The sequence below is a fragment of the Pongo abelii genome, chromosome 16 (genome assembly GCF_028885655.2).
Source record: "Pongo abelii isolate AG06213 chromosome 16, NHGRI_mPonAbe1-v2.0_pri, whole genome shotgun sequence".
Lineage (NCBI taxonomy): Eukaryota > Metazoa > Chordata > Mammalia > Primates > Hominidae > Pongo > Pongo abelii.
The window spans coordinates 25176838-25189290 of NC_072001.2; the positions used below are offsets into that span (position 1 = coordinate 25176838).

At 44.1% G+C, this 12453-nt stretch overlaps 1 protein-coding gene across 2 annotated transcripts in view; it reads left to right on the forward strand.

The window, feature by feature from the left end:
- OCA2 (OCA2 melanosomal transmembrane protein) overlaps nt 1–12453 on the forward strand; it is a 353285-nt gene that overhangs the window by 137548 nt on the left and 203284 nt on the right. For both annotated transcript variants that reach the window (NM_001131493.2, XM_054531033.1), the window contains 3 exon segments: nt 6526–6673; nt 9051–9108; nt 12302–12410. In NM_001131493.2, coding sequence (NP_001124965.2) covers nt 6526–6673; nt 9051–9108; nt 12302–12410 — 315 coding nt within the window.

Below are 12453 nucleotides of genomic sequence, written 5' to 3' on the forward strand. Positions count from 1 at the left end.
ATTAGGGATCTTGATTGTAGTTTCCTTTCTTGTAATGTCTTTTTTTGTTGTCCTCATAGGAGGAATACGGAAATATTTCCATCTTCAATTTTTTGGAAGAATTTCTGTAGAATTGCTATTACTTTTTTCTTAAATGTTTATTTGGACATTTATAGGCCTGGATGTTTTTGTGGAAAGGTTTTTAACTACAGATTCAAATCCCTTAATATACATATAGGGATGGCTATTCAAGTTATCTGTTTCTCCTTGAGTGTTGACTGGTAGTTGGTGTCTTTCAAGGAATTTGTCCATTTAATCTAAGTTGTTGAATGTATTGTTATAAAATTGTTCATAATATTCTTTCATTATCCTTTTAAGGGCTATCAAATTTTTGATAATGTCATATCTCTCATCCCTGATGTTGATAGTTTGATAGTTTGTGTCTTCTCTCTCTCTTTGGTTGGTTTATCAATTTTATTGATCTCAGAGAACCAGCTTTTGATGATATAGATTTTTCTCTACAATTTTTTCTCTTTTAATAATGTCTATTGTGCTCTTTATTATTTTTTTTCTGCTTACTTTTGGGCTTATTTTTTTCACTAGTTTCTTAAAGTGGAGGCTAAGGTTATTGATTTATGTGCATCTTATTTTCTAATATAGGCCTTTAGTACTCTAAATTTCCTTCTAAGTATTACTTTAGTGGCCTCTCACTAATTTATTAAATATTTTATTTCATTTTCATTCAGTTCAGATGATCTTATAATGCATCTTTTTATTTCTTCTTTGATCCTTGGATAATTTAGATGGTTTATTTACCTTCCAAGTATTTGGGAAAGTTTTTGCAGTTACCTAATTTAGTTCCACTGTAGTAAGAGAATATATTTCATAAATCTTGAATCCTTTAACATTTATTGAGGCTTGTATGGCTATAGAATGTGGTCTACCTTTGTAAACATTCTGTGTGCACTAGAAATGAAAATGTATTCTGCTGTTGTTAGGAGGGTTGTTCAGTGATGTCAATTATGTAGCTTAGGTCAGATTGGCTGATAATGTTATTCAAGTATTCTATATTGCTGATTTTGTGTCTACTTGTTTTATTAATTATTGAGAGATGGATACAGACGTGTCTAAGAGTGATTATAGATTTGTTTATTTCTGTTTGTAATTCTATTATTTTGCTTTTTGCATTTTAAAAGTTTACTATTAGGGCACATAAATATTTAGGATTGCTCTTTCATCTTGATGAATTAACACCTTTATTATTATAAAAACAATCTTTGTGATCCATGTTAATATTCTTTGCTCTGAAATATACTTTGTTGTTAATATAACAATTTCATTTTTCTCTTGACTAGTGTTAGTGTGATATATCTTTTTCCATCTTTTTACTTTTAACTTATTTATATCTTTAAAGTACAGTTCTTGTAAGCAGCATGTATTTGCATCTTGCTTTTTTATCTACTCTGATAGTGTGCTTAGTGATGTGATTGAATTTAAGTGTAACATCATATTATTGTTTTATATTTGTGCTTCATTATTACCCTTTTCTTCATTTATTCCTTCTTTTGAATTAATTGAGTATTTAAATATATTCTATATTTTTTCCTCTGTTGGTTGTTACTTTTTTGGGCTTTAATTCTGTTTTGTGATTTTAGTGACTATTATACCACTAACTTTGAGAAATATTATACTGCCTAACATACAGTAGAAGAACTTAACACTAGTATAGTTCCATTTCTCTCTTTCTGGCCTAGGCTTCTTCTCCTGAGATTCCTAGCTCTGAACTCACTACTCTAGGCTTCCCTGGAAGCCATCACCTCCTGTGTGAGAGCACATCCCACACGGCACTTTCTTTGCCTGTTTGAAGCATGTATGTGGCCACTCTAAGTAATACCATCAGAAGTTGGTTGAGAAGCTCAGGAAGATAGAGGCTGATAGAGAGGTAAGAGATGGAATATCTGATGATGTCTCCTAGTAAGAGGCTAGGGTGGCAAAGACAAAGAGTTGAGACTTATATGGCAGAATCAGAGCTCACAATGGTGCTGGGCATTTGGGGTTTTGAGTCTTCTCTGAAGATCTTTGACATCTTAGCTTTATTCTACAGGCCACGGGGAACTACTGGATATTTGAAAGAAGGAATTTATCTATGTACCTTCTATTTATCTATCTGTAATCTATCATCTAATCTAGGAAATGATAGATCTAGGAAGATGATAGCTAGATAAATATCAGTCATCTTCCTATCATTTGGGAAATAGATTTATTTTGTTTTATTATTTTAATTAATTAATTTAAAAAAATTAATTATTTTTATTTATTTTATTTTATTTCTTAATTACACTTTAAGTTCTGGGATATATGTGTAGAATGTGCAGGTTTGTTACATAGGTATACACATGCCATGGTGGTTTGCTGCACCCATCAACCTGTCATCTACACTAGTTATTTCTCCTAATGCTATCCCTCCCCTAGCCCCCAACCCTCTGACAGCCCCCGGTGTGTGATGTTCCCCTCCCTGTGTCCATGTGTTCTCATTGTTCAGCTCCCACTTATGAGTGAGAACATTCAGTGTTTGGTTTTCTGTTCCTGTGTTAGTTTGCTGAGAATGATGGTTTCCAGCTTAATCCATGTCCCTGCAAAGGACATGAACTCATCCTTTTTTATGGCTGCATAGTATTCCATGGTGTATATGTGCCACATTTTCTTTATCCAGTCTGTCATTGATGGGCATTTGGGTTGGTTCCAAGTCTTTGCTATTGTGAACAGTGCTGCAGTAAGCATATGTGTGCATATGTTTTTATAGTAGAATGATTTATAATCCTTTGGTTATATATCCAGTAATGGAATTGCTGGGTCAAATGGTATTTCTGGTTCTAGATCTTTGAGGAATCGCCACACTGTCTTCCACAATGGCTGAACTAATTTACACTCCCACCAACAGTGTAAAAGCGTTCCTATTTCTCCACATCCTCTCCAGCATCTGTTGTTTCCTGACTTTTTAATGATCATCATTCTAACTGGAGTGAGATGGTATCTCATCATGGTTTTGATTTGCATTTCTCTAATGACCAGTGATAATGAGTTTTTTTCAATATGTTAGTTGGTCGCATAAATGTCTTCTTTTGAGAAGTGTCTGTTCATATCCTTTGGCCACTTTTTGATGGGGTTGTTTGTTTTTTTCTTGTAAATTTGTTTAAGTTCTTTGTAGGTTCTGCCTATTAGCCCTTTGTCAGATGGATAGATTACAAAAATTTTCTCCCATTCTTTAGGTTGCCTGTTCACTCTGATGGTAGTTTCTTTTGCTGTACAGAAGCTCTTTAGTTTAATTAGATCCCATTTGTCAATTTTGTCTTTTGTTACCGTTTTTTTTTTTTTTTTTGAGATGGAGCCTTGCTCTGTCATGCCCAGGCTGGAGTCGAGTGAAGCAATCTTGGCTCACTGCAACCTCCGCCTCCTGGGTTCAAGCGATTCTCCTACCTTAGTCTCCCAAGTAGCTGAGATTACTGGTGCCTGCCACCATGCCCAGCTAATGTTTTGTATTTTTAGTAGAGTCGGGGTTTCACCATATTGGCCAGGCTGGCCTCGAACTCCCGACCTCAGGTGATCTGCTCGCCTCGGCCTCGCAAAGTGCTGGGATTACAGGCGTGAGATAGATAGATAGATAGATAGATAGATAGATAGATAGAACAAACGGTGTTTTATGATTAAGCAGGGGCAGGTTTATAGGAAGTGACTGTAGTTAAAGGTTACTAAGGAATAATAAGAATTAAGAAATGTGAGAGGGTGAGGCCTGGACAAGCAGGTAACCTAGGACAGGAAGAAGCAGACAAGGCAAGAGCTGTGCCAGCATATCTTGGGCGGCTCCTGAGGCTCACACTGCCCTAGCATATGTTTATTTATGATATATCTTATATCTCTTTCCAGTTTTGGAAGGCCATCTTGTAACTTACCAATGAAATTTTATCCTTTAGCATCAAACACAGATCTGGCAGCTGTGACACAATAATGTTAATGTGGAAATATAAAAGAGAATGACATTGACAAGACCAGGATGACATTTCAGTCTTGTGTACCTGGAAGAGCAATTTGCATTATATAAAAACTAAGAAGGTAAGGGTAGGAGAGAAACTTTATGGGAGGAAGATAAAGTGTTTAGCTATGAGTTTGCAGCACAGGGTTCAGAGGGAAATATTGGGTAGCCAGCTGGGTCTATGGTCTTGGACCTCAGCAGAGTAGACAGGGTGGGGAAATGACAGAGGAGGTGCAGAGGAAGCCTGGGAACTGATATACATGGACAGGTTTTGGTGAACTGAGTTCTGGGTAAACCCTTCTGGGCAAAATCCCTCCCGACTAAATTCCCTCATAATTTGTATATTACCTTCCACAACTAGGAATACAAAAGTGTACTACCTGAGTATTAATGCGTGGCGTGATCTGAGTGGAGCAGTACTTCCTTTTTGGTTTTATGGGTTAGAAGGCAGGTAGGTGCTGGGTGTGCATGAAGGTGGCTGAGGCTCCACTGGAGAGTAAGCACCTGCAGTAGTCGCACAGGGACTGGAAGGCCAGCTCTAGCAACAGACCCTTGGTTCCCAGGCTTTGCTTCTCCAACCATAAAGGCATGGCGAGACTTCCAGCCCGCACCCAGGAGCTGGCACCAGAGATGAACCATGCAGATGTGTGAGCACTTTAAAGCTGATCAGCTGCTTCAGAAAGTGGCCCTTCACCGTGATGCCTTTAGAGAATGGCTGGAAAGTCTCTGGTACTTTATGAATGGGCTTTTAGCAAGATTTAGAGCACTGGATGAAACAGTAGCTCTCTCTGAACTTACATTGGAGACCTTCCACAGATGGTGTTTTTGTGTTCAGTGTTTCAGAGAGTGAGTTCATTAGTTTTTTCCTTCACTTCCTCTTCCCCTTTCTTTTTATGTTATCATAGCCTCATAGGTGGTTTAACAAAGTGTGAGACTTTTCAAGAGGAAATTATGGATCTGTTTCTCTGAAGAGGCCTTTGAATTATACCCAAGTCCCTTTTATTTTAGTAAGCTACAAAGCATCCATATGCACTGAATGAAAACATATTATGTATCTTAGTTCTAAAGGTTTTCATCTTGGTAGGGCTGAAGCTTTAGAGAATGCCATTTGCTAGCTGAAATAGTTCTGGTGCTCCCAGGCTCTGCGCATTCTCTCTGAGTCTCGACATGCTTCATTTCCAGACTGCCTCCTTCTGCCTAACTCATCTTTGTTGTTGCAGTAGGTCTGCCACGCAGTGGGTGATGAGCACTCACGTACTGAACAGAAGGGGCTTAAAAGGTGGCGTTTTCCCTTTCCACTGAACCCACGATGTTCATGCTGCTTCCCAGGTCTTCGGGTGATCGCCATGCCTTGAATCTGCCCCGAGCTGCTCTTCCAGTGCCCCAGCGCCTGCTTGAAAGGCTTTGTCTTTTTATCCTATCTTTAATTCTTGTGATAGGCAGTGTGGAGCATTGCACGTAAGGGGTGGTTCATGAAAATATTGTGCTTTCTTATATTCTTTTAGTGGATATTTTGAGAAACATATGTAATGTTTTTAACAGTAAAATAGAGGTTAAATGTAGGTTTTCATGAAATATTTGAGTATCTTAAGAGGCAATGAATTGACACATCATTTCCTCTCTAGTCTTCTCTATCAGAAGGTGTCTGAATTCAGTAATGGGTGAAAATTCTGCTCATTCTATAGATTTCAGCATCTCATCAGGTTGTCTACCTCTCTCTCTCGCCTGTGTCAGAGGCAGCTCAGTGGCGCCTGGTTGGAGGGCGCCTCCCTGTCTTCCGCTGTTTACCAGATGCGCTGCTGGAGAGCCCTGAGCACCTTCTCCTGAGAATTACACTTGTGTTTTCAATTTTCACTAGATCTGCTCCTGAAACCCCTCAAAGATTGGGCAATGTCTAGATTTTGGCTGGAAGCAGATCCGAAATATTTCCTGCAAGAAGGGGAAAGGTTGTTGTTGGGTGCTAGCTTTGTTGTGTTTGTTCAAGAAAGGAATTTATTCTTCACTGAAAGTGTCGAAATTGCATTACTTTGCTTTCGTGATAATTTTTTTTATTATACTTTAAGTTAATAGGGTACATGTGTACAACATGCAGGTTTGTTACATATGTATACATGTGCCGTGTTGGTGTGCTGCACCCATTAACTCGTCATTTACATTAGGTATATCTCCTAATGCTATCCCTCCCCCCTCCCCCCACCCCACAACAGGCCGTGGTGTGTGATGTTCCCCTTCCTGTGTCCAAGTGTTCTCATTGTTCAATTCTCACCTATGAGTGAGAACATGTGGCATTTGGTTTTTTGTCCTTGCAATTTGTGATAATTTTTAAATGTCAGCTTTGTCATCTGGGCTCCATTGCAATAGCTGGGGTGCTGAGAAGCTCTGGGTGACCCTGGGCTACCTGCACGTCTCAAGTGTGTGTCTGCTGTGTTAGGCATCGGCTGTGTGGGGAACAGAGGAGGGTGTTGCTGATGTATGAGGTCGTGGGAGGCCCAAGCTTCGCCTTCCTTTCTCTGCAGAACTGAAGCACGAGATTCATGTCTGGCGCCTGACTGCTCAGCGCATCAGCCCGGCCAGCCGCGAGGAGACAGCTGTGCGCCGCCTGCTGCTGGGGAAGGTGCTGGCACTGGAGCACCTGCTCGCCCGGAGGCTGCACACCTTCCACAGGTACCGGGCGGGGTCCTGCTCAGACTGTGCTCGGTGTGCAGCAGAACATTCCATGGCCCTACAAAATAGCGACACTAGCTGTATACTAATACGTGATATTTAGGTGACGCACACTCTGCTAAGCCTCTTATAGTACATTTTATCTAACCCTCACTGAGCTCTGCAGGGGGTACACAGCCGAGTTTAAGGACAAAAAAACAACACAAAACCAGAGGCTTGGAGAATTTGAGCAGCGTGCCCAGGGTTGTGCAGCTTGGAAGGAGTGGCACTGGGGATGGAGCTCGCACTGTCAACCACTGGGCTGTCCCATCTCTCCACATTGTAATTGTTGCACGACAAAAACCAAAAACCATTAATGCAAAGACTAATCTGACAAAATATTCTGCCAGCAGTTGATTTTCAGGCACCTGAAAGAATATTAAAGCCCCACTCAATTTGTTTCCTGGCATTCGTTGTTAATCGAAGCTGAGACTTAAAGGGTAACCATGAATTGGTGGTTTTTCTCCTTGTTATGACATGGTGCTGAGTTCCAAGCAGCCTTTGTTCAGGAAGCTCAGACAGAAGAAGCAGGGGCCTGGTGACCCCCCAAGGGATGCTGAAGCTGGAGCGTCCCCACAGTTGAGCTGAGAGGGGGTGGAGGGGTGGAGATGTCCATCTAGGCAAGGGGAAATGTGAACCCTTATGAACAAAATCTAGAATGGTCTTGCATGTTGCCATTCGCTGAGCACTGAGGGGTCACCCTGCATGGGTGTCTCAAGGTCTGGTCTGTTAGTGGGAGGATTCACAGGCAGTCACACGGAGTCCCACACAATCCCGGGATGAAGTGCTGGCTCAGTGCCATTGGCTTCATCCCTGGCCCGGGACCCACCTCGCCCAGTAATGCTGGAGCAGCAGGACCAGTGTCCTCAGGCCACAGGGAGGCCCTGAGTTGCAGCTTGGGGAAAGAATGACCAACTTTGGCAGCAAGCACAGATCTTAAAGGAGATGCTTCATAAACTAAAAATGGAAAAAATTGTGCTGGTGTTGGGTGTTAAAGACACACTCAGTGCATCTCAGGTTACAAACATGAGGAAACATGTGGGCTCCGAGGCTCACCACGTTCCCATCAGCTCCTCTGGTGTTAGTCACACATGGGGAGACAGACCTGGGGAGGGCGTGGCTTCCCAAGGCCACACAGTTGCTGAGAAGCAGATTACCATGAGGGTGTCCTAAGGCAAGGTCGAGCTCCGCAGGTTTTATTTTTTTGAGACGGAGTTTCGCTCTTGTTCCCCAGGCTGGAGTGCAGTGGCATGATCTCGGCTCACTGCAACCTCTGCCTCCTGGGTTCAAGCGATTCTCCTGCCTCAGCCTCCTGAGTAGCTGGGATTACAGGCATGTACCAACCCTCCTGGCTAATTTTGTAATTTAGTAGAGACAGGGTTTCTCCATGTTGGTCAGGCTGATCTCGAACTCCCAACCTCAAGTGATCTGCCTTCCTTGGCCTCCCAAAGTACTGGGATTATAGGTGTGAGCCACCACGCCCGGCCTGCAAGTCTTATTTTTACACTTTCTTTTTAAAAATTGTCCTCAGAATCATTCGACTGTGTCTGCTGTGATTTCTTACGACCCAGACTGGCTGTGTGGTCAGCCTCCTTTGATACTAAAACTGCATTCTTCATTGTGCAGCCCCTTTTCCCTAATTGGTGTGGGAGGAAGTCAGCCAGGAGGGGTGGGCTGAGTCAGAAACATGAAAAAGGAGAGGCAAGTGGAGCCACTGAAGGGGCTGAAACAGGCGGGAGGAGACCACCCCAGCAGGAGCAGCACGGACAGAAAAGACTTCAAAGCTGATCTTCCCCAACCGCTGGCCTCAAGCGATCCTTCCCACTCGGCCCCCCAAAGTCCTAGGATTTCAGGCGTGGAAGTGATCATCGATTGATAAAAATCAACATTAAAGCAAGTGACATTTCTTTTACCATGTTTTTCTTTAGTTGGTTGTAATAGTTGTATAGGTTCAGTGCCCTCATTTTGGAAGCAAAGAGATTCAGGACCGTAGAAGTGTGCATAAAGAGGAAAATAAAGAGGCTGACGGTCGCTGCCCTCATCCACGCACTGCTGCGGGGTTTTCATGAAGCTTCCTGTGCGCAAGCTGTCACACGCACCTCCTCACACACACTTCTTTCATCATTCAGGTCATTATATGTATTTTTTTGGGAAAATATAGAGTGAGCACCTTTTCCAGCCAACAAATGAAGCCCCACCGGCCCCCCATGACTAGTCCTGCCAGCCAGGCTCCACGTCACAGACCGCGTCCAGGCACGAAGCGCTGGGGGCTGCTGCTCCGCGATCTCACCGCGCAGCGTGACCAGGGAAGTAATGACTTTCTCCTTTTCTCTTTTAGACAGATCTCACAGGAGGACAAAAACTGGGAGACCAATATCCAGGAACTCCAAAAAAAGGTACCCAGCTTTCTTTGCTCAGGGATTTCTGATTCACTTCTCCAAGAAGAGAGTGAGTGATGCCTTTTCCTTCCCTCACATGACTGAACGCCGTTTCTCTTTTTATTTCTGTGGTTATACACAAGACGTTGCGGTTTATGTGTATGAGTGGATGGGGAAAAATGTTTTCTGGATACAGCAGGCTGATTTTGTGAGGACGTGGAAAGCAAACATCTTTATAGAACCTTTCCCTGTCCCTGCATGTTGCAGGGCTTGCCCTCTGAGCGGGTGTCCGTGACCACCAGCCCTCTCCTGGCCCTGAAAGGCAGGCCCAAGGTTCACACTTTGCAGAGGGGAGACCGGCGAGGCATGCTGTGTGAAGTGGAGCAGCTTTAGGGACAGACACGGGATGCGTGAGTGTCCTGCCGACGGCTCTGACTTCTTGGGGCAGAGCTTGTTTTTTTTTTTTTTTTTTTTTTGGCTCATTCTTCCATGGGGGTGGACTTTCTCAGCCCATTTATGAACACAGAGGGCCCCTTCCCAGTCGAGAGAGCTCTGCTCAAGATCTGCTAGGAGTCATTTGCATCTCAGTGACATTTCAAATCCATGCAGTTTATTTTCTAGGGAGAGATTGAATACCCACTTTAATTGTGATGGGCACACTCTCCATGTGAGTCAGGTGTTTCCTCACAGGGCTTCAGCACACCTCACATCTATCATGCTTATTTTCCATAAAGATGTTGGATGCAATCTGATGAGGTGCCTCAGTGCCTTCACACTCTGTCCCATGTAGATGGCCAGGATTAGAAAAGAAAGGTATAGCTGTGATACTCTTGCAGGCCCCAAGTTCATACAGATTGTGCCTGCCTTGCTAGACTGTGGTGTTTCAGTTATGAGTTGGAGAAGAACTGTGTCTCTCTGTGCACCTGGACGAAGACTACAGTAAGATGAAATGGAGAGGTAAGGCTTGGCAACTTCCCTGTATCACATCTAAGAATTCTTACAGAAATGACCCTAGGGGTGTGTGTGTGTGTATGCCATGGAATACTACTCAGCCATAGAAAGGAATGAAATAATGGCATTCACAGCAACCTGGATGGACTTGGTGAGCAGTGAAGTAACTCAGGAATGGAAAACTGAACATCATATGTTCTCACTTATAAGTGGGAGCCAAGCTACGAGGACACAAAGGCATAAGAATGATATAATGGACTTTGGGGACTTGCGGGGAAGGGTGGGAGTGGGGCGAGGGATAAAAGACTACACATTGGGTACCGTGTACACTGTTCAGGCTACGGGAGCACCAAAAATCTCAGAAATCACCACTAAAGAACTTATCCATATAACCAAACACCACCTGTCTTCCTGAAACCTATTGAAATAAGAAAAAAAAAAAAGAAAGAAAAAAAGAAATGACCTCAGGTATCCAGAAGGAGCAAATTTGAATGGTACCCCCAAAAAACCTCCACTTCCATGAGCTGCAGGATGCTGGAATGCTCTTTGACCTGCCTGCTCCTCCACCTCCAATCTTTGCACTGGCTGTGGCAACAGCCACTTTCTGTGGTTGCTGCGACCTCAGGGAAGGTTTGCAGTGCCTCCCCTCACGCCTGTGGTGAGAACCCGCATCACTCTCCTCTGAGCATTTCAAATCTTTTTCCTGCCACGCTCCTTTGGCCCTAATTCTTCAGCACAGAATCATGTAGGAAAATCGGTCTTCCCCAGAGGGGCAACAGGGAAGCTGAGAAGGGGCTGGCCCAGCCATGAGCCTTCGCAGTGGGCAGGGAGGGGCAGATACTCACCAGTGGCCTCGCTGCACCTGGAAGAGGGGCTGTGTCAGCTGTTGTGACACGGAGGGGCTTGCATGTGTTTTTGATGGCAGCAGCTTTACCTTTGTGACCAGAGGAAGCAAGAGAGAAAATCTCTCTGTAGCTCTAGCTCTACCTCTGTGTGTCTATATCTATATGTCTATATCTGTCCAAATCCAGATAGCTATAGATCACTATGATGGTAGATATCTAGATCCACCTGTATCCACGAAGCTACAGACATTGACAACCGTCATCATTGCTGTCTCCATCTATCCACCTAGACAGATTAGACAGATGGGTAGACAGGTATGCTGGTGGGACCAGACTCAAGAAAGGATCCGATGCTTGCCAGGCGTGGTGGCTCACACCTGTAATCCCAGCACTTTGGGAGGCAGAGGTGGGCGCATTGCTTGAACCCAGGAGTTCAACACCAGCCTGGGCAACATAGTGAAACCCTATCTCTACTAAAAATAGAAAAACTAGCTGGGCACGGTGGCGCACACCTGTAGTCCCAGATACTCGGGAGGGAGGCTGAGGTAGGAGGATCACCTGAGCCTGGGAGGCAGAGGTTACGTTGAGCCGAGACTGTGCCACTGCACTTCAGCCTGGGTGATAGAGTGAGACTCTGTCTCAAAAAATAAAAATAAAAATAAAGAAAGAAAGAAAGAAAGAGAAAGGACATGGTGCAGTTATCCTTTTGCACAGTGGGCCGGCATTCACACAGGGACCTTGTTAACAAGGCAGGCCAACCAGGTGCCCATCTGTGCATGCTTCCTTGCCCCGGCCCCATGCAGCCATGGCCTGTGGAGCACAGTACTCTTGGTGCCTCATAGGGAGAGCCCCATCTGGTGCCGACTCCTAGGTTGCTGGAGGCCTTGCAGAGGATGAGGTGCCTCAGGGCCTGCCCTCCCCCTATGACCGGGTGGATTCTCGTGGGTGTCATCCCTGCGCTAAGAGTGCACCCCCTACATTCCAAGGGCCTCGTGCATGTCATGTGAAGAACATGGCCAGAGCCTTATCTGGGAGTCACAGTTCCGTGAGAAGGCTCAGCCTCATCGCCCCGCCCGCATGCTTGGCGTGGTAGGGAAAGGAACAGTGAAGACAGCATAGGCCCCTGTAGAAACGCCCTGTCATCCTCTGATACCTGCTGGCCAGGTGTTTCATAACAGGGCTGTACTACTCTTGACATCTGCTGTGTTTATCTTTCATAAAGATTTTGAATGCAGTAATCCTGAATCTGTACAGGTTTCCTTGTAACACAGTACTTTGTCATTTTCTTTCAAGTTTGAGAGGTTACATTTTTCATCCTGGTGAAATCTGTCGTGATTCCAGTTGTGTAGGTTATGATGCGCTGCAGGAGTCAGAAGGTTGTGCAGAGTAAATGAGCTGTGGTTTCTCTCTTACAGCATAGGATATCCAACGGGATTCTGCTCGCCAAATGCCTGACGGTGTTGGGATTTGTTATCTTCATGTTTTTCCTCAATTCGTTTGTCCCTGGCATTCATCTTGATCTTGGTGAGTCTAATTTAGCTTTAGTTCATAGGCTTTGTCACATTCT